Source organism: Micropterus dolomieu, linkage group LG06, assembly GCF_021292245.1.
Source record: "Micropterus dolomieu isolate WLL.071019.BEF.003 ecotype Adirondacks linkage group LG06, ASM2129224v1, whole genome shotgun sequence".
Classification (NCBI taxonomy): domain Eukaryota; kingdom Metazoa; phylum Chordata; class Actinopteri; order Centrarchiformes; family Centrarchidae; genus Micropterus; species Micropterus dolomieu.
Genome location: NC_060155.1, coordinates 21,680,788 through 21,702,804, shown reverse-complemented (window position 1 = coordinate 21,702,804; position 22,017 = coordinate 21,680,788). Strand labels below are relative to the sequence as shown.

The 22,017-nt window shown below is 41.4% G+C and overlaps 1 protein-coding gene across 3 annotated transcripts in view; it reads right to left on the bottom strand.

Moving 5' to 3' along the window:
• Nucleotides 1-22,017, bottom strand: part of LOC123972117 (low-density lipoprotein receptor-related protein 8-like) — an 85,292-nt gene that overhangs the window by 24,017 nt on the left and 39,258 nt on the right. For all 3 annotated transcript variants that reach the window (XM_046051374.1, XM_046051372.1, XM_046051373.1), the window contains exons 4-7: nt 19,322-19,450; nt 7,618-8,007; nt 5,212-5,334; nt 2,343-2,465 (exon numbers count right to left, since the gene is read on the bottom strand). In XM_046051374.1, the coding sequence (XP_045907330.1) occupies nt 2,343-2,465; nt 5,212-5,334; nt 7,618-8,007; nt 19,322-19,450 (765 nt within the window). The remainder of the gene's footprint in view (nt 1-2,342; nt 2,466-5,211; nt 5,335-7,617; nt 8,008-19,321; nt 19,451-22,017) is intronic.

The following is a 22,017-nucleotide window of genomic DNA, read 5'->3' as shown; positions in this document are numbered from 1 at the left end:
GGGTTAGATTCTTGTCTGGTATTTTGGAACATGTGTTCTGTCTGTTCCCCCAGTAATCTGCCTGCCTGCCAGTCTCTCTGTTTTTGCCCTGCTGTCTCTCTGCCCGCCTGTCTGTTTTCCCTGCTGTCTACCTGCCTGCCTCGTTAGCCTTGATCCCAGTCACCTGTGTTGCTTCCTCCCTGCTCGTTAGTCCCTGGTGTATATATGTTTGGTTTTTCTGTTCAGTCCCTGTCTGGTCATTGTCGAATGATGAGTGTTCTGCGTGTTTTGCCGCTGCCAGTTTTTGCATTTTGGATTTTGCCTGTCTCCACAACCTGCGAGTTTTGTTCATGCCTGTTGTCTTGCTTTGTTTGTTGGAATTAAAATCCCTGAACTGCATCTCTGCTCCAGTGTCTTGCGTTTGGGTTCTCTCCTGCTTTGCGCTCACCAAACCCTAACATGCCCCATCCCTCCATTTGCCAGCTGCTGGCTCCAGCTTCATATTTACCGTACAGATATGAGTGAAGTACAATACAATCAATCAGCTCATCTAACTCTCTGCAAGAAAGTAATAATGGCATCAACCCACCTGTGATTGTTTCTCTACAATCACAGGTAAGTTATACTGATGCAATAACATGCTGAAAGTCAGTCCTGGTAAGTGTGGTCCTCTCTTAATTTACACATCATAGCACAGACCGCTACCACTACCAGCAATACACTGACTGCATGGATCCAAGATGACCTGTTCATCTCATCTAAGGAAAGAAAATTAAACTGAAACAAAAATAAAGAAAGATAAAGTTGACTCTCCAAGGACTAAGTGAAGGTTACTTTTGTGGGAAATTTTCATCTTTGCTTTGTGTAAGTGCCAGCAGACTTTGAAAGCTTCAACCGCCAGCATTAAATTCCCATCTCTAATTCAGCTGGATTGGTGACAGCTATCTGCCACTCACAGTAACTCCCACTAACTCCCTTCATGTTAGTTCAGAATTAACTGCAGACAGAAGAAAGACAGAGATGTAGCTGTATTTGAGGACTCATTCATTTCTGTTTCTATGAGAGGGGCTGGGTGGTCACAAAGATGCCCCAGGAGAGACCCTGTGTGACAACAGGAACACCTTTTCAAGCCCGCCTCCAAGGAAAGGCATGATTTAGAGGTCATTTCTCCTTTCCCATGGGCAAACACACATGACGTCTCTCCTTCTCCACCCCTCATCCCTCTCTCTTTCTCTTTCTCTCACCATGGTAACCCATTACAGTACCTATTTTCAGCCATTTCTCTCAGTGAACGCTGCAAGTGATGGTGTAGTCAGTACTGTGGTAATATGCCATTATTTCTAATGAGAAGGGAAACATTTGCTTGCACACAGAAATAAATGCATTGTCTTTATTTTTCCCCTGATGTAAGCAGGGGAATGCGGCAAATACAATCACACTGAACATCTACTGTACGTCTATGTGTGTTTCCAATCAGCGGGGTGTATTATTTTCTCTGCGTGTAGCTTTTGTGCGTGTTTTGGTTGGGGAACATCTTGCGAGTAAACGGTTGAGCGAGCAGAGCGATGAGCTAGGTGTGTGTGGACACGCTTCTAATGAGCTGAGAACAAGACCTGAGTTGAAGGAGAGAGGGAGGGAGATATGGAGGTAGAGGAAGGAAAAAAGGGATAATCACTCTCTGGAATACCTGTTTCGGTCTTGTAATTTCCGTCCCTGGCAGAGGTCAATCTACTACGTCACTTTTCCCTTCTCAACTTTATGTTCCTCTGCAGAAATGTAATCTTGAGAGTTTATGTCTGTTTCTCACTCTTTCTTACTGAGCTCTTCAACACAGAGTGAAAGTAATAAACTCACAATGTTTTGTTTCTTTAACTAAGACATCACTTTCATTTATTCATGGTCAGTAAAATGGGATAAGAGATGAAGATTTATAAAGACAGGAAGAGAGATGGAGAACAGAGAGATTATCGCAGAGCAGAAGAAGCCCTTTTCTTCTGTTTGATGGTAATTAGTACATGCAGGCTTTCGTTCTGATCAACGAAGGCTGCTGCTAATTTGAGTGTGCTTCCCAAGCCTTTGAAATGCAAGGTAATGAAGGGAGGTGGTTGCATTTTGTGAACATGATTACACTGCTACATTAACTGCTTGAATCCATTTACAGTAGATATGTACATGCTCTTTCATTGCACGGGACTGAGGCAAATGCTCCACTGACGCACACAGTTTCCCTCATTTCCCACTACTGGGAAATGAAAATAAATATTTAACCTTTAAACAGACCAGACGAAAAGCAATAAATAAAGTTAGTTACTAACAGCTGACACAAGGTTACAACCAAAAAAAGAAAAAAAAAGTCCTCTTACCGCACTCTTTCTTAGGCTCATCTGATCGGTCCTTGCAGTCCTTGACAGAGTCACAAACCTTGGAGCTATCAATACACTCCCCATTCTTACACAGAAACTTAAGGGGTCCCTCACATTTGGTGGCTGCAAAAGAAAAGCAGAAGACAGATCAGCATCTACACTATAAACTTTATGAACTGTTATTTGCATAAGCTATTGCAAACTGATTCAGAACCTCATACATCAAACAGTGTGTGAAGTCAAATTGAATATCTCCAGTGGTTCACCAAATTATTGAAGTCTCACATGAAAAAGTGACAGCAAAAAATACTTCCCGCTCTGATATCATCCCACATAAAAAGCCTAGTGTAATAAAAACTAAACTTTAATTTGGTCCAGTTTCACAGTGCTAGTGCTTAATTTCCGGCAAAATACTTTTTCTGTATGCTGGTAAATTATGCAACATAGTCAGAAGACAGAGAAGTAATGAGATCAACTTACAAAAAGCACTGGGCTGGATCCACACAACACAGCATCAATGGTCATTACAGCAATTCATTTCACAAAAAGTTATGTTCAGAAGAATTACATAAGTTTTAGGTTTTAATGAAATCAAACCCTATTTTTGATACTATTTATCAATACATATATAATAATTTTTTTCTGCAATAGCAAATCAATGTATTTACATTCTGATTATCTTTCTATATAGTAGTTGTCATTGTTAGTGGCGGGGCATTCCCAAAATAGATTCAAATTGCCTACTAATAAGCACGAGGTATCCACAGGTAGCAATGCAGCATGTAATCCAAAATTATTTTATCACAGATATCAACTGTTTACTGTTCACTTTCCTCACACAGTTAGGGATGAACGATGAATTGCATTTGCGATATTAAAATGATGTAATAAAAGTAATAACAGAGATTTTCTAATTGCAAAGGCTGAGATTACACTCACTGACATGACACCCAAGAGGAAAGCAGTCTGCAGACGAAGTTGATGCTTCGTCTGCACGTTACGTTGTCCCTTGCCTTCTTGTTGTAAAATGGCCTTAAGCTTGACAGAAGCTGACACTACATAAACTTTAGTGTCACACAGGGAATGAAAGTAACACCCGCCACCCGTGGGTAACGCGGTGGTGGGTGAAATCGTCGGGCCATCTGTGGCTTTGGCGGACAGGAAAAACGCACAACAGAAAGACACGTGTAGTAAAGTAAGCATATTGTGGCGATCGGCGCCTGCGTCACACACACAGCTACCAGTCAGCTCAGGAAATATCTGTGCTGCTTACCAGCATCGCAGGCTGCGGGGGAGGGGAACTCCGTTATTGTCGGAGAATTACTAAGCTTGTCTATTAAACACGAGAGGCGACACTTGGTTTTATTTTCATTGGCCAACTTTTGAATTAAACCTCAAACTGAGTATTTTTTGTTTGTTTACTGTGATACAGAAACATGGACTCCTAGGAGATTTGAACTGAGATAAGGACTCATTAATTGGTGGTTGAACTGTGGGTTTTGTATTGAGCACTTACTGTACTTACTTACTGTGGTGAGTTACCTAAGCCGACCTAATGATATAATATCATATTATTATTATAATTTGATATATCTTCTCTACCATTGCTCATAATAATAATTCTACCTGATTCATCATACAGGCCTGACCCACAAGAAAGAACAGTATATGTTCTATCTATCTAATATTTTTGAATAATACAGAAGGTAAAGACCTTAAAAATGTATCACATATTAAATCGCAATTGCAATTTTGGTTAAAAAAAATCGCAATTAGATTATTTTCCAAAATCGTTCAGCCCTACACAGTATCAAAACTGTATTAAGTTACTGTTAATGAAACACATCCTACTGCTGTTGCTTCACATTAGAAGTGTTCCACTGGCATCAAAAGTGCATTTAATAACAGCACAGCACATTAGGGCTGAATGAAAAAAACAAAATCAGATTGCAATTATTTTGAGAGATGTTGCAATTGCCACATGATTCACAGTTTTAGTGGGAATGCTCATTTTTGGACACAATGCTTCATTTATAATGGTATGTTGTGACACATTTTGCTTTTATCAATAAATTGCAGCTCCTGGATAGTGCATTTGGCTTCATTGCGATTTCCTTAATATTTTGAATAATTGTTAAGCCCTTCAGCAGAAGTGTTTTAATTACTGAAAGGAGTAATGGAACAAGAAGGTGTAGCCACAGTAAGCTGTTAGATGAAGAGTTGCAGGTAACCGGCTGCACACAACCAACAACTTTTACCGTGCTGTGCTATTTGTTGTGTGGAAAAAACTCTCACCATACATAGCATGAAATCAGATCGTGGTAGTATTATATTTCTGACAGATTTCTTTATTAAAACAAGTCAGTTTAGACACTCTGCAAACATGAACACCAGTTGCTCTTTTGTTTCCTTTCTGACAAAGTAGCTGCTCAAGGATTGTTAGCTGTATTACTGGAGTAAACTGCGCTTGATGATACCACAAGTAACCATGGGTGACACCTAATCAACCAGGGCTGAAATCTTAAGGATTGCAACTTTAAGGTGCTATCTTTGCAATTCATCATTTGTGTTAGGGCTGTAGCATGTGCTATAATATCAATGTTACTTTCATCTTACATAATAGTTCTACAGCTGGGAGGCTTTGGTCAACCATATTATACAGATCACACAGTTCCTGTAGCCACAAAGTCGTCACTGGCCATTTCAAACTCACAAATGCAGTCTTGTGCACAAGGGAGAGACACACTGAATCAAATACAAATACTATGAAACAGGACACGTGCACAAAAGAAGAAGACAGGTGAACAGGCAGAGAGGAGGACATATTCTGGCAGCCAGACATGCAGACAGCCATGACAGGCGTACCCACCGTTGACACAGCCAGATTCATCACTGTGGTCAGGACAGTCATGGACCTTGTTACACTGCTTGGTGCCGTGGATGCAGGAACCATCACCGCACTGGAACTCATCGGGACGACACGTCAACAGGGCTGTAAGAGGCGCGCACACACACATAAACACACGAAATTGGACTTGTAAACCCCCTTTAATCCGTTCAAGAAGAACGCAACATCCTGGGGCAGAAACTTTTTGTAGCATTTCACGCTATCGGTTTTTCACAAGTCTCTCTACCATCACCTGTCTAATAAAGGCAAGACATGCCCATAAACTTATTTTAAAAAATCTTTTGTAGAAGCCTGCATGAAATCAAAAATGTTATGCAATAACATTTAGTATTGTACTTCTATCCATTCACAGCCTGTGCTAGGTGCTGCCTACATCAGAGGCAAGCAGCCTGAGGGTGTGTGATGAATGATTTTCAATAATATAGTAACGCAAAGATGGAGGCTGCATGAAGCCACACCAAATTTCATTAATATCCCAAGCACAGACAAGGTTTTCATCAACGGGGCCCAGTATGCTCATATAACTCCTCTCTAAACCACACTAAAAGCAATATACATGACTGAGGGGGAGATGATTTAGTGTTATCACAAGACGAGCAGAACAGAGGGAACATATTGGAGACAGGGCCACTGAAGCCTGGACATGCATGTGCACACACATAAAAACACATGACCTTGGGATCAAACTCTTTATACAGTGTTTCTCTGTATCTGGGAGATTAATCTAGAGATCTGATTGGCCAATAACCTACTGTTGCAAACAGACACATGCACACACTGTATATTCATAAGAACAGACCAGCAGCAATGTCGGAAATATACTGAGGAATCACAATAACTATGTAATAGTGATGTTCACCTTGGAGCATTGAAAAGAACACAATGGATGCTTAGATACAGTTAATTCTTCTTTTCTAACTTTATCCTAACACAACAGCGCAGTATAGCTTCCACTGAAGCTTATAGGTGTTGAGATGAAGTATGTGTGGGCAACAGTCAACAGCCTTTCCAACAATAGCATTTGTCTAGTTAAAGGATGTAGTAACCTCAGGACAAATATGAGGCTGTGCCTCTAACGTGTCTCCAGTTTCCTCTCTGAATGCAGGGATCCAGTTGGTTAACAAAACATCAATCTCTTGTAAGTGCTGCTTATATGACACCACAGAGTGTGGGATGTGGGTTTGATGTGTGCACCACACATCTTGATAAGGAAAAGTGAGACTATCTGGGCTTCACACTCTGGCTTAGGGAGACAAGAGCCTTAGGGCTCCCCCATCCATGACCATCTAATAGGCAAACCTGTTTTATCACAAGGCCCCATCGTCACACCATGTTTATCAACAGAAACGTATTCTTTACCAGATGCATTTAGGAAGAAAAATAACTTTCTCCAACTCCCAGCAGAGTGGAAATGTGCTAAATGACAAAGTAACACCTCAGAAGAGGACGGAAATATTGTTTGTTAAGATTTTTTCCACTCTCTAGTCTCAAAGCAAAAAGATATATGAGCTTACCATCCATATAGAGATAAAATAAAACGACTCCAACTTTAACAAAACCGCAAATTGCAAACAAGAACAGAAGGTTATGTTCAAGGTTCTACAAGCAGCCTCGATCTGGAGAAATGTACTGTTTACCAGAATGTATGATATACTAATACTGTCATAGTATACTATAAAAAAAACACATTCCCCATGCACAGCAACAGCAGTCAGGTGCTGGTAGATTGCAGGATTTAGCAATGAAAAATCAAAACCAAGCTACTCAGTGAACCTGAAGAAGCCATATTTGAACTGCGTTGTTCACAATAAATCACACTAAAGTCATCTCCGCGTGTGGCGGCTTGTTTTTGGTTCTTCAATATCATGGTAGCCTATAGCTACTTTCTCTTTGAAGTTAGTATACAAGATATCAACGTAATATACCATTTGTTTATTTACTCAAGCTGTTTTACCATTATCTGCTAACTGATTTATTGTTTTGCAGCACTACATAGCTCCTCCATTTCCTTTGTGCATTGCATTGTAGGCACATAAACAGCGCACTCAAAACAAGCATTTTTAGTATGCACACTGACCTTTTTGGGTATATATTTCCTTTGAGGCTACATACTCAAAACCTGCTTAGAATTGTAATATTGAAATGGGACACAGCTCAGAGAACCATAGCATTTTGTGTTGTACTGAAACCATCCCTCTCTATAGTACAGAAACCCTTTCAGACAAAGCATCATTGTACTGCATCAAATACAAATAGAAAGAAAATGGGAATGTATAAGATCTCGCAAGGTAAAGGAGAAAGAAAAAAGGTGCATAAGAGAGTACAGTATAGGAAGATGTAAAGAAAAAGACATAGAGAGAAACTCACGACAGTCAGACTCATCAGACTTGTCCTTGCAGTCTGGATCTCCATCACACTTCCATGTCAGCCGCACGCACTCGCCGTTGGCACATCGGAACTCCCCCGCAGTGCAGTTTGCCCGGCGATTAGGCAGATACGGGACCCCGTCGCCGCCGCAGCGCTCCGGCCCCTCGTCCGAACTGTCGGAGCAGTCGGGGTCTCCGTCGCAGCTCCACATGAGCGGCACACACTCCGAGGTGTTACAGCGGAGATGGTTGGGCCCGCAGGTCAGAGGGGAGGCGCACTTGAGCTCATCGCTGCCGTCTCCACAGTCGTCGTCACCGTCACACACGTAGACGATGGCCAAGCACTTGCGGTTGGCGCACATGAACTCACCGGTGGGGCAGGCTTTGGCATCTATGGAGGACAAGCAGAAAGGACATTTTCAAAGAGCAAATGAACGCCTGCATCTTCTATCTAACTACCAACATTAAAGTTGTACATTTCTGAATTTACAGTTTTGACCCTTAACTGCTAAAAAAGTGTAATGAATATGTTTAAAGGCCTGATCTGTAAAATGAAATGCACACCAATGTTTCAGGTTTTGCTCACAGCGCAGGGAATAAAAGATTCAACAATGACTACAGCAATGGGTAGATGAGAAATGTAAAACCGGAGGTGAGAAACTTACTGGCTTAAATTAGCATTGACAGAAATAGTTTCTCAGGTATATAGGCTGAAAGTCAAATATCAGTAGGCCTATCATAACTGGCGAAGAGACAGAAAGAGTGCTGGACAGGAGGAGAGGGGATGATGGTGATTCTCACAAGAAGAAGGTAAGAGGCTTCCTCTCCTTTGGAGTGAAAGATAATAGAGCTCTCTCTGCCAGTCCGTTTCAGGTCTCTGTGACGGATCTCTTTACTTTCTCTTCTCTCAAAAGATCTCTCTTTTTCGAGTGTGTTTGTTTTTTTCTTGTTTGCTCCCTTGGCCATCTTTCTGTAGTCTATGGCTCCACAATACAAGAAAAAGTTGGTTTTCTGTATACTAGGTTACAGTTGATATTATATGAATTTCAGCCTTACAAATGCAAAAAAAAAAAACGGTCACAGTGACATGGAAGAAGAAAAATGGAAGGAGTTTTTATGGGCTACCTAGGGACTAATCTAAAAGTCCTAATATAAAGGGCATGGAAAAAACACAACACCTACAAACATTCCCTCCAGCTTTTCTTGTCCATCCATCCATCGTCAATCGTTTATCCTGCGTACAGGGTGGCGGGGGGCTGGAGCATATCCCAGCTGACATCGGGCGAAAGGCGGGGTACCTACACCCTGGACAGGTCACCAGTCCATCGCAGGCTTTTCTTGTACATTTGAACTAATTAAAGGTCCAGTGTGTAGGTTTTAGTGGCATGTAGTGGTGAGGTTGCAAATCGCAACCAGCGGTTCACAGTGCATGAACATGATCCTCGGATGGTCCAATTTCCCGAGCTGTGGAGTCGTTCTTCTGACTTCAGTGTGTGTTTGTGTGCTCTTACATCAGAATGTGGAATTAACATGGATGCTACTACAAAGATTTGTTGGATTAAACAACACACAGACATCTAGTTCACTCTACATGGACGGCAAACCATATTACAAATTACATGTTTGCAAAATATGTATATACAATATGTAATTTTGCACAAGTCAAAAGTTCTGTGTACTTCTTTATGCCCCATTTACACCTTTTCCCTCTTTTGCAATAAATATTTAAGGAGGAAAAAATACTGATTATTCGGACACCACATGAATGCACTGTCGCAGCAAGCAGGAGAAGCTACGGTGGCTAACACGCTCTGTTGGCTCCTGTGCTAACTAATACTAAAAAAAACTATAGCCTACGCAGGTCAAAAAGCACACGAGGGAGCCGCACGCTCTCATGAAGGGACCGCAAAACACACCTCTATCACATGAAAAAACTAGGCTACTGCAACATTAGTTTTGATATTTATGTAGCCTACACAAAAGCTAAGCATTGCTTTTATGCAGCTCTTATGCATGTTTACTTCATGCAAGTGGATCGCTGTCAGATAGCCTAATGACCCGTTGATGCAGAATCAACCCAGGACACATTGCTCAGCTCCCACTGTCAGACTCTCCTTCACTCACTGTGCTGAGCAAGTCCAATACCAGTAGTAGAAAAGACATTTTCAATAGCAACATAGAATGTTTATCAAGATCAAAACGCGTGAAATGAACAGCGCTCCCCGCTGGCGCTTATAGATATAAATGCCAATTTTTAAAACCTGACTTTATCTAGACATTTTTTAACAATAGGGGTTGCTCCATAACACACTTTTAGGTAAAGTCAAAGACTGGGGAACTTGAATATTATATTGAAACAAAGTTACAGTTGGAAAAATAGCCGCGGGTAAATTTGACCCATTGGCAGTTCTAGTGTTTAAACAGCCAACCGAGTACAACTACTCAGCTTATCATTATTTTAACTGATGGTTAAATGCTGATTAATTTCTATTTAGAACATTTCAAATGGGTTTATTCTCCGTAACAGTAAAAATCTTTATGCACAGAAAATCTGGACTCTGAAGACCAAACCAATTTCTTGATCTTTGGGAGATGTGCGCTTTCTCCTGCAGGTCACTCACAATCTGCTACCACGCTACAAAGTGCTCATTCTCTGTAAAATGTTTTAAAACAGCAATCCCTTCCTGTAAGCAATCTTAACAGCCAAAGACAGCGGTGTTAAAGCTGAACTCCCTGTGGTTTGTGAAAATATCAAATCCCTGTGCTGGCCTCGGTGCTGCTAAAGGGTCACAGTGGGAACCCTGACTCTTCACAGCCTGAATACTTTTGGCCAGACATAAATAGAGAAACCTGAGAGAGAGAAAAAGAGAGAGAGAGAGGTCTTCTGAAGCCTTGAGGTTTGCTTTCTGAGGTGGACTGGTAACGTTACAGAACAAACTTTTCCTTTCTGCATAGAAACATTTTCATGAAGTAAGGAATAAGGTCAATACTGGCCTAGAGAGTCAAAACTCAGTAACTGAAGCTAGCCCTAAAACTTGAGCTAATTTTCCCACTTTTTTCCTGCCTGTGTCCTGCTATTGAAAAAAAAGTAGTGCTTCAACATCTTAGTAACTGAGTTGATGTAGCCCATAAATGAGGCCATAGCTAAATGTACTAAAAGCTAACTAGCCCTGTTTAGAATAGCAAAACTGCCATCTAGGTCAAGCTTTTGACTCTGCATGGTTTAATTTACATGAATTTGTGTGCTTAAGTTACATTTAAATTTAAGTTACAACACATTCAAGATGGCGCCGCAGATGGCAGCCTCTGGATTAGGCTCCATAGTGCCTTTTGTGTTTTTGTTTATTAACGCTTTTTTCTGCCGTTCCTCTCTGGTAACATTTACCAGAGAAGACTAAGAGCTCTTAAATATTGGACTTTCAACTGCTCATACTATTCCACAACTCTATAATGAACCAGGGACTTTCCTAGAGTTATTAGTTGGAGGAGCAGCAGCTCTGTTTGTGATCCTTCGGAAATGGCGCAGGGGAAAACGAGCAGGTGCGCTGGATAAACTGAGACAGCGGGGTTTTCGCAGACACTCCCCTCTAGCCAACAAAATGGACGAACTGCTTCCCCTCAACAGTACTAACTCGGACTTTTGCAGATCTGCCGCCCTCTGTTTCACCGAATCCTGGCTCACCGAGTACATCCCGGACAGCGCACTTCACCTACTGGGATTTAAGCTCATCCGCGCGGATCGCGAAAGGGAGCTCACAGGAAAAACAAGGGGGGGCGTACTCTGTTTCTATATAAACAAAGGTTGGTGCACAGATGTCACAGTGTTGGAAAAATCATGCAGCCCTCAGTTAGAGACATTATTCATAAACTGTAAACCGTTTTATTCACCACGGGAGTTTTCCTCGTTTGTCCTGGTTGTTTACATTCCACCTCAGGCCTGTGTTAGTGAGGCACATACAACTACCAAAAACCCTGGTTCACTGCGAAACTCAGGCAGCTTCGTCAGACCAAGGAGGAGGCCTTCAGAAGTGGGAACAGAGTCCTGTACAACCAGGCCAGGAACAGTCTGACTAAGGAGGTCAAAGCAGCAAAGAGATGTTACGCTGAAAAGCTAAATAACAGCTTTGCAGCCAACGACCCTGCGTCAGTGTGGAGAGGCCTGCAGACACTCACCAACTACAGGTCTGTAGTCATGAAGTCCTTTGAAAGACTGGTGTTGGCCCACCTGAAGGACTAATGTCTGTGGATAGTCAGTGGATGATGCAGTCATCTTGGGACTGCATTACATCCTGCAACACCTCGACTCTCCAGGGACATATGCAAGGATCCTGCTCATGGACTTCAGCTCGGCGTTCAACACCATCATTCCGGACATCCTCAGCACCAAACTCACCCAGCTCACTGTGCCAGCCTCCACCTGTCAGTCGATTGCAAACTTCCTGACTGACACGAGTCAGCAGGTGAGGCTGGGGAACATCACATCTAGCACCCGGACTATTAGCATTGGCGCCCCCCAGGGTTTTGCTTTCCCCCCTGCTCTTCTCCATCTACACCAACGACTGCACCTCAAGAGACCAATCTGTCAGACACCTGAAGTTTGTTGACGACATAACGGTCATCGACCTCATCCGGGACGGTGATGAGTCAGTCTACAGACGGGAGGTTGATCAGCTGGCTCTCTGGTGCGGCCAGAACAACCTGGAGCTTAACACATTCAAAACTGTGGTGATGGTCGTGGACTTCAGTAGGAGCCCCCCCACTCTGCCCCCCATCACCATACTTAACAGCCCTGTGTCTGCTGTGGAATCCTTCAGGTTTCTGGGATCCACTATTTCCCAGGACCTGAAGTGGGAGCCCAACTCGGACACCATCATCAAGAAGGCCCAGCAGAGGATGTACTTCCTGTGCCAGGACAGACTACAACAGACAGTCAGGTCTGCAGAAAAGATCATCGGTGCCAACCTGCCCTCCATTCAGGACTTATACATTTCCAGAGTCAGGAAACGGGCAGGAAACATCACTGCAGATCCATCTCAACGCGGACACAACCTGTTCCAGCTTCTCCCCTCTGGTAGGCGCTACAGAGCACTGTACGCCAAAACCAACAGACTTAGGAACAGTTTCTTCCCACAAGCCATCACTCTGAACAGCTGATTTCTGACTCACGGTGTCAGGAACAATTCCTGTGCAATAACCCAGTAACTCTGTCTCTAATCAGCACCTGTTTACTAGCTAACACTTATTATTTATTCACCATTCTCTATTTCAGTGCTGTTTATACTGTTATATTTTCATATTGTAGATACTGTATAACTAATCCACCTACCTCAAGTCATTACTCCTGCACAAAATACTTATACTTATTTATTCCAGCATCCTTTGCACTATGCTTCATTGCACTGTGTACATGTGTACATGCATGCATGTATATGTGCCTGTACATCACATCCACCTCCGACATGTACATACTCCTGCGTCCTTTGCACTCTGCTCACTGCACTATTTGTCAATATGTCTACATTGTTTTTGTTCATAGTGTGTATATTTGTTTGGTCTACACTGAAGTCTGTCTGTCAGCTAAATGAATTAATGTTAATGTAATGTCTGATTTGATTTGATTTTTATTATTGTGATTTTGTATTTTTGTACGAGTAAGCACATCGTGAGCAATGTACAATCCAGGATATGAAGAAGTCCTTTGGATGAGGGACGAAACGTCTTCCAGTATCTTCCACCAAGTCCAGTTGCCCTTGACTTTAACCTTCGTTGGATAACTATGACCTGGATGACTGAGAATCTTCATAGATATACTGTCCTTGTTATGCTAACTTAACTCCATATTTAATTGGTACTAAATAATTAAGGGGATTCAATAGACATGTACATTATTACACAGGGGGCAGACCATTAGCAATGTACATGAGTAGTGACCTGTCTACACTGGAGAGAGACTTTGTTTTCCAGAAGGGGTACTGAGTAAATTAATTTCAAGACTTTTGAGCAACTTTGAGCCCACGGACTGCCTGCGTAAAATCTTGTACAAGTCAGTGGGTTTTAAATGATAAATAAATTGCAGAGGGACCAAATATTTCATTCAGTGAGTTGAATTTTCAGATGTATTACATAATTTGGTATGGCTGCTTGAACAAAAGCAGGAAAATAACATACTAAACACCAAGTTAGCATTTCACTCAAAGTAAAGCCTCAGAGAGCCGCCTGCATAGCTGGCAACTCTTGCTAAATGTGTCAATTAATTAATTCATATGATAACTTCATTGGCTTTATATCAAAGTCCATCAACACAATTTGAACAGGCTATCACTAAAACATATTTTTACAACCAAATACAGAGATCTTTCCTTTAGCATCAAGATGAAAATATTAGGAAACTGACAAACGACTGACTCAGTTTAATTTTGGCTTTAATGTTGCACATAATAAAAATGAATAACTCACAAATCATGGGGCACAGCAGACATCTAATTGGTGTTGTAAAACAATGACTGTGCTGTTTACTCTGCTAAAATTTATTTATTTACAATAAAAAATAAATTAGGTATGATGCAAATTAGCGACAACATGCATAAACGAGAAACCAGTGCTTGCAAAAGGTTCCCAGGTACGTATTGAATATGCGCAAACAGGCATTGGGGGAATACATATGATATCTCAGCTGCAGTCTGACAGGAAGAGGTTTGATGCAAATTTGCGACAATCGGCATTAAGGGGTCTATTTCTCAGTTTACTTTTACTGTTTATTACCAAAAGAGTTCACTTTATTGTCTCCAGACAGGACGGCTACCTTTATTCTTTTCAAGGCAAACAAAACTTCTGTCTTCCTTTCTTGGGCAGGAGAACCTTTTCTAGCCATGGTAGTCAGAAGCTGGCAGCTTAACTCACTTTGCTTTTTCTGCGCTTTACTGATGTGAGATTGTTGCCAGCAGCAAACAGTAGCTCAGATGTAGCGGAAAGAGATGACTGGTTGTTGTAGTCATATAAGCATTGCAGCTGATGAGTGTGTACAGTGTGAATTGCCAGGTGCATGAAGGAAAGACAGAATGAAGGTAAAGAATTTCTTTAGCGTGGGAAGAGGGAAAGAAGGAGAAAGATGAAAAGAAAGATATCCAGGTTGTGTAAGCATGCCGAAACTGTTTTTTTTTTTCTGCATATGCACAAATACCTCTGAGAACATCAGTCACTGTCTGTGCACCTTAATGTAATCTCAGCTTTCTCATAGATATTCATAGATTTAAACTGAAGGGACAATTCAGATCTGACCTTCAGAGAGCTCAGGTCCAATGCAGCCACAGTCACTGCAGCAAGGTCACTGGAACACACCCACACACACATACACACAAACCATCCACTGAAGACAAGCATAGAGAGGTAGTAACACACGCACACTCACACTTCCTGTTAAGATGGGCCACAGTAGCTCACCAGGGAAATAGCTCAGTGGCTGACCTTTCCTGTGAAGCCACACACATATCCAGAGGAAACACAGCCTTTATAAAGAAACAACTCCCTCATCTACAGTAACAACCAAGGGAAGATAACAGAGGACAAGAGGGGAGTGAAAGTGAAGGGAGTTTCTTAACCTCCCCTTTGATATCATTACTGACTGAGAAGGTAAGCTAACTGAGGGCCAATGGAGGAGGGCAAAGGGGGTAAGAATGAGTGCTGAGATGAGACAGAAAAATCACTTTTTAGCTAAATTAGAATATTTAAATTGGACAGAAATTTTGTCAATGGAATTAAAATGTGTAAAAGCTTCATCAATGGGGATGCACTGTTTCTGCTAGTTCGGTTTCACTTCAGGGGCAGGGAGACAGCTGTGAGGAGTGCAGGAAGTAATTGTTTGCCTCATACTATCCAAGCAGTGTTAAATATGAATAAAGAAAAACTGCCAAAATATAACCGCACAGAAATAGAATATGCACACGCCAGGCAGTCAACTCAAACTTTCAGTGCAAACACACATAAAAATACACAAATCCAGACCAGCTTCAGTGCCTTGCAGTAGATCCCAGCAGACAGGCGCACTCAGGAGAGAAGCCCGGTGAGTAAGTGCACATTTATCTCCACATCGCTGAGGGTTGAAGACAGTTCACCTTTTTTGCGGAGCCTTTCTAGAACTGCTGCTTAATGTAATGTTGATCAGGGAACGCTTCCTCTGGTGAGCGCTAGATTCTACTTAATACATAATTCAACATGTGGATGACTCAATTAGCAGGATGCCTCTGTAAGATTTACTTTTTCAAGTTTGCAGCGGGCTATGCACTCTGTAAATTTCTACTAATAGCGGAGGGCGCTGGGGCGAACTTGGTACGCTCCAGCGTAGTCAGTTTTGGTAGTGCAACAACTCGACTCACATCCAGGTAAACACAAGGAAACGTGTGATGTGAGTTTGAATGTTTTGCTCCCTGTAAGCAGGATTAATCTTAAACATGCGTGAGTGTGAAAGATAACAAAAAGCAGGCTCATGCTAAAGGTGCTTTGACATCTCATCAGTTCAGTGCAGCCCCAACCAAACCTGGTGCATTTCCCGTTTGGTTGGTTTGTTTAGGCTGATATGAGCGCCGTCATTCAAAACAAACACGGTTGTGGTGTATACGGAAACAGGATCAACTAAAGAATAGCGTGATGGTGGTTTTGTGAGTTTATGAGTTCAAAAGCTAAACGAAACATATGAATGCTTAGCAGATCCTCGTCAAACAAAAGTAATGACATTCAAACTTCACTTTTTATGACCAGTCGCAGAGACAACTAATATTTCTAATTACCAACTATTTCCTTGTGATTTTTTTAAGCCATAAGGCGCAGAGCATTACTTGGTGTGACAGTCATGGGAATAACCTTAGTTTTGATTTTTCCTGGCAGGTCCACACAGGCCTGCCGCATGTCAGGTCACCAAAACTGTCCAATAAATGATTTATGCGTCAGCCTGAACTCATTTGAAAGCATGCAACAGACCAGAGCTTGTGCAACGCTTAAAGCTATGCCCATTTTCAAACCTGTGCACACCTGGCCAATTGCTGTGGAAAACAGGGCATACCTGGGAGTTTTTTGGTTTTGGTAGGTAGGAAAATTAGGCAATGCAGATCCCATATCTCTTGAGAGGGGCTTTGCACCACTCACTGACTACCCAAACAGCACATCTGAATGAGCACCCACCTACACTCCACATGGAAGCCTGCACAGTTAATCCCATAAGAGGTGTAAAGAGAAAAGAGGACCGAGCCACAGAGTTTTATCTTGAACAAGACATTGTATCAGCATTTTTGTTTCTTTTTCTCACACCTGGGGAGTCCTTTCAACATTGTTTTGAATTAACTGCACCCAAAGATGATTTGCAACTACATTTGCAGCCTGACTCACTAAAGTTTGCAGCAGACCCTTTGCTGGCTGGCTGGCAGGAACAAACTGGATTGCATTCACTGTTCATAAAATAGCTTTATTCTCGATCTTGTGCGACTGCGGCTGCATCATTTTACACATCTTAATTCATTCATCTTCTCCCACTAAACCCAAACACACAGGCAAGTTAATGCTGCTTTGAAGTGAATTTTCCAGCTGCCCCTGTGCCAACAGCTAGCCCACGACGGACCAACATACTGAGACATACTCAAACCAATTGGTAATTTTCACCACTTCTCCCTCGCCTCACTTCATGACTGTAAATGTGAAAGATCTAAGCCTTTAGTCTGTGGTAGTTAAACGTGACGCAGTGTTTTTGATGCACAAGGAAAAGATCATCCGTGCCCAATTCTAATTCCTTGAATTATAACTCACCACTGACAATGCTGATATAATAATGATAATGCTGTAAAACATGGATTATGTTCAAGGACAATAATTTGAATATTCACCATGAATGCTTTTCTACGGTTTATTCCCATAATTGCAAGGCATGGCACTATAGGTAAGGTCTGGTTAGTTTTAGACATTAAACACATCGTTAAAAAAGTGCAACTCCTTGTTATTAAAAAAAACATTTGTTAACTTCTAATAAGAAACAATGTGGGAAATATGGGGTGAGGTTAACCTCACTTTTTTCATTGAGCTTTATAAACATCACACTTCTGCCTGCATTGAGATGAGCCTTGGTATTGGACATAAATGTAATGCAGAAATGTCTAATATGAACATCATTCCTCAGATCACTGGGCTGAAAAACAAACAAAACACTGCAGAATCAATGCTTGGTAACTTCAGATTGATCTGTACTGAGGTAACACTTAAAAGCTTCTTGCCCTTGATTTAGACATTGTCTTTCTGGCTGGCATTGAGCCTAATAAATCTTCAGATAAACTGGCCTGAGCAGCACATAATAGGTCTAAATTGCAATGTTATGTAGCACTGTGCTGCACTGGTGTCAGCCTCAACTTCTCCCTCCTGGTCAAGCTGGGCAATGGCTACCTCTGAAGGGATTTTGGCCTTTGCCTGGGTGGGTGGCAGCTTGCTGCTTGCCCTCATGTCACTACTGAGAGGCTTAAGACTGCTGCATCAATACAGACATTAGAATGAAAAAAGGATTAGCACAGGCAAGACTGGGTCTCAATGGACAGTGCAGTGAAAAGCCATCTAAGCTTGGAAGGCATTAGATCTAAAGTCAATGCTTGCTCTGGCATGAGTGTGTGGAGGGGGAGATGGGGAGTCAGTGACAGGCCACTTGCTGGCTGACCTGGGAAAAATATCTTTATTGCACGACAAATTAAAAGTGGGTATCTTTCAAGGAGGAGAGGGTAAATATCTATCCAAGAAGACAATTTCTGTGATTTATGTTTTAATTTGATGCCAAATTGATTTGTTGTCCTCTCTAAATAAAAATGGTTTGTATTCATAACAAATAAACATAAATTGCTTAGACACCAGCCAGTCACAATCACAGCGCCCACACACACAAACACACAACTGACAGGGAACAGATGTCTGAAAAAACAAACAGCATCATTTATATAGGATAATAAGGAGATTTTTTTTTGTCTTTCTCTGTGCCATTTTGTACAATCTTCAAAGTATGAACACCACACACCCTACAGCTCTGTTGCCTCAATCAATTTTTCTTGACGCGAAGAGGAAAGGGAGAGAGAGAAAAGAAGAAGCCAATTCTTCACGGCACCTCAGAAGTAGGGCAAGGATAGTCCCTGCAGGGGGTGGGGGGTGGGGGCAACACATGGTTGAGTTGTCTGATTGGCTGGGTAGGAGGCGTTGTCATTTTTGATGGTTCTGAGGGCCCTGGAGTGGAAAGGCTAAAGACTCAAGGTGCAAAATGTGATGACTGAAACCTCCAGATATCAGAAGAAAGCTGCAAATATTTGATATTCCACACCATAAATCATTCCACATCAAAGGGGACTTTGTTGTCGAGTGCAGCTGGCTTAAAACTCAAACCTCGCTTCAAATCCCTCTAATTATATAGAGTGTTCCCTGCTGTGCTTTAATGTCCCAAGCCTCTGGATGCTAAGTGAGATCAGGAAGGATGAAACCCCATAAAATACAAAAAAGGAAGGAATCTGACTTCTTCTTATTCTAATGACTGTGAGCCTCGTCAAGTCATTCACTGCTACACATATGTCATTGCCACTACTGAATTACAACAGCCTCTTGAAATAAAGTTAGCATGCAAGGGTTAGGCAAGTAAAAACCCCAGAAACAACGGTTCACGTATTTAGAGAACTGGCAGACGACTTCAACACACTCACCAGATGCGCAGTCCTCCTCATCCGCCCCGTTCTCGCAATCCTTCTCCCCATCACATCTCCATGACAACGAGACACACTTGTTGGTGGATCCCCCACAGTCAAATTTCTCTGGAGGGCACGTCTGTTTGCCTGTGGGCAAAGATAAAAGAGATAGGGAGATTACTGCAGTGGTGTTATGGTCCCATAAAGGCAGCAACAAAAACAACTACGACACTCCTGGACTCGATTTTTATCGCTCCCACGATGCAGTTAAAACTCATCCAAAACTTCACCACTCTGGCCAATTGATTTTACTGTCCGGGCTACCTCTAAAGAGACATGCAGAAAGATCATGAAATACAGCAAATGCACAGTTGGCTGTAAAGCAGATGAACAACAGTATCCCCCTCTTCCTTTTCCTGCCAATCTGCTGTAGTTGGCACCGGGTAGGTTTGATCCAGATTACATTGCATTTCATATGAAGCATGTTGTTAATTATACATCTTTGCTTACAGTGCAGCCTTAAGCCCCCCGAAATAAAAATCAAACAATCAGCCTACATGGCAATTTTTATTTTCATATTATATTTAAGAACAATTGTTCCCAACCTTCTTTGCCACTTGTACCCTCACAGCCCTGATTAACTCAAGTACCCCGTCATGTTTCAGATTTGTTAATTTGAATTTAAAATTATTTTAAACCAGATGCTATTTAACTATATCTATATGAAAGCTGATATTGTTAAAAATGTTTTCATACAATTGAACTGTCAATGTTCTGCAGGAGCTAAAAGTTTCAACCATTTATCCATTACTCTAAGCTAACTATTTCAACCAATTAATCCTTTATTTTTTATCTATTTTGCCATTTATCCATTAGGCTACCTATTTCAGCCACAGTTTATTCATTTTGGCTGTAGCATTAGCTTTTTTGCATGCTAACTAGCGTCAACACATGTAGTGTTCAAATGATACAATATAATGACGTATTTTTCATCTAATGTTATTTTTCTTTAAATTTAATCAGTTGAGCAAGCTCCATAATAAATACCACTGGAGGTTATAACACACATACCTGATGATGCCACTTGCAATGTTAGGGGTAAACTGTATTGTGGGTAATTGGACCAGACAGGGAGATGGTGCCCAACCATCTTTCTAAATAAAGCACATCTGTTCATGTGTTTATGGAAATACATCTGTTAGAACAAAACATTGAATTCCTTTTTATATGCAGAAGATTTTAATTATTAAATCACTTACGTTATATCTTCCATGAGAATAACAGAGTAGGCTTAAATTACAAGTGTGCTTTATATCTTCCATTTACAATGTTTTTTCCTGGGTCTAAATGTTTGGGGGTTTTTTTTACCTTTTTATGTTTTATGTAATTTACTGCAGTGAAAATTCACATTCTGTGGTATCAGTGATAAAAATATTTTATATAATAAGCATGACGTGCAATGCTACCATAAAGAACCTTTTCTTCCAAGTCAGAATAATAATGTTTATTTGCCTTGTAAAAAGTGTATCTGCTACCACATCCCCCCGAGTTTGAAGGCATTACCAATATTTGAGAGTATAAAAAGCAGATACACTATTTCTAAATTATCTCAAACATATCTTTAAAGGTAATTTTGTTGGCATTTTGCTATAGTGACAGTGTAGATACAAAAAGGGAACCTATAGTAGGGTGCGAGAGAGCAGCTCAACATGCATTCCAGCTGGAATTGAACTAGGATATAGCATGCATCCTAACCGCACTACACCAGAATGTATTCCATTCACTGCGCTGTCGGCCAGCACCAGACTCTCAAACTGGATGAAAGGGAGCAACAGAGAGCTAGTGTAAAGGAGTGGTGTACACTTCTGTACTGCAATGTCAATTCTGCTTGCTGAATATTATAGAGTTAGGTCAGTGAACAAAGGCTTTGTCACTCAACATTCTTGACAGTTGTATACTAAAATACTGCACAATGTTCTGCTTTTACTGAAGCAGTAAGTAAAACAGCAGGATAGTAAGAAATAAGCAGAGTGATATGGTGTGAAGTTAACCTCTTCCACCTGCCAGCTCATTTCACTCGTGACTTAAATATACCAACAAGTTATAAAAGTAATATTTTATTTCTTTATGTTTCATGTGCAAGGGAGATTGGAAAGTGTATTACCAAGGCAAAAGATATGTGGCAGTTTCTGATGTTGCCTGCATCAATACTAAATTTTCCATTATACTGGTCAGGGCGGAAATACAGGAAACATTTCTTAAAAATGTCTGAGATGAAAGAAGTGAGGGTGGAAAGAGGAAATCACAGAGCTGCCTGAATGAATTCAAACTAAACGAGGACCTGACAGAAAACAAGAAACAGAAAGAGCAAATGAAAGTAAGGGTAAAAGAGAGAGCGGAGAAGAGAAAAGAGAAATACAGAGGACAGCTTCTGGGACAAAAGGCTCCCCAAGAAGGGAGACACGCAAAGAGCAAGATACTGTATAAAAGGGGAATGGATGAAGAGATAAACTGCTGCATGACCTTTCAGATTCTTGTCCTAAAGCAAAATCAAGAGATGACGGAGGAAAGGCAGGCAGAGCGCAGACTTGAGCAGAATCTGAATCCACCAAGCGGAGGGCTAGCTGTCCTGTCCTTTTAACTGATGACTCTTTAATGAAGCGTGAGCTCTGTTCCTCCCAAATGCTAACAAAGAAACCAAACTTTGCTACGAC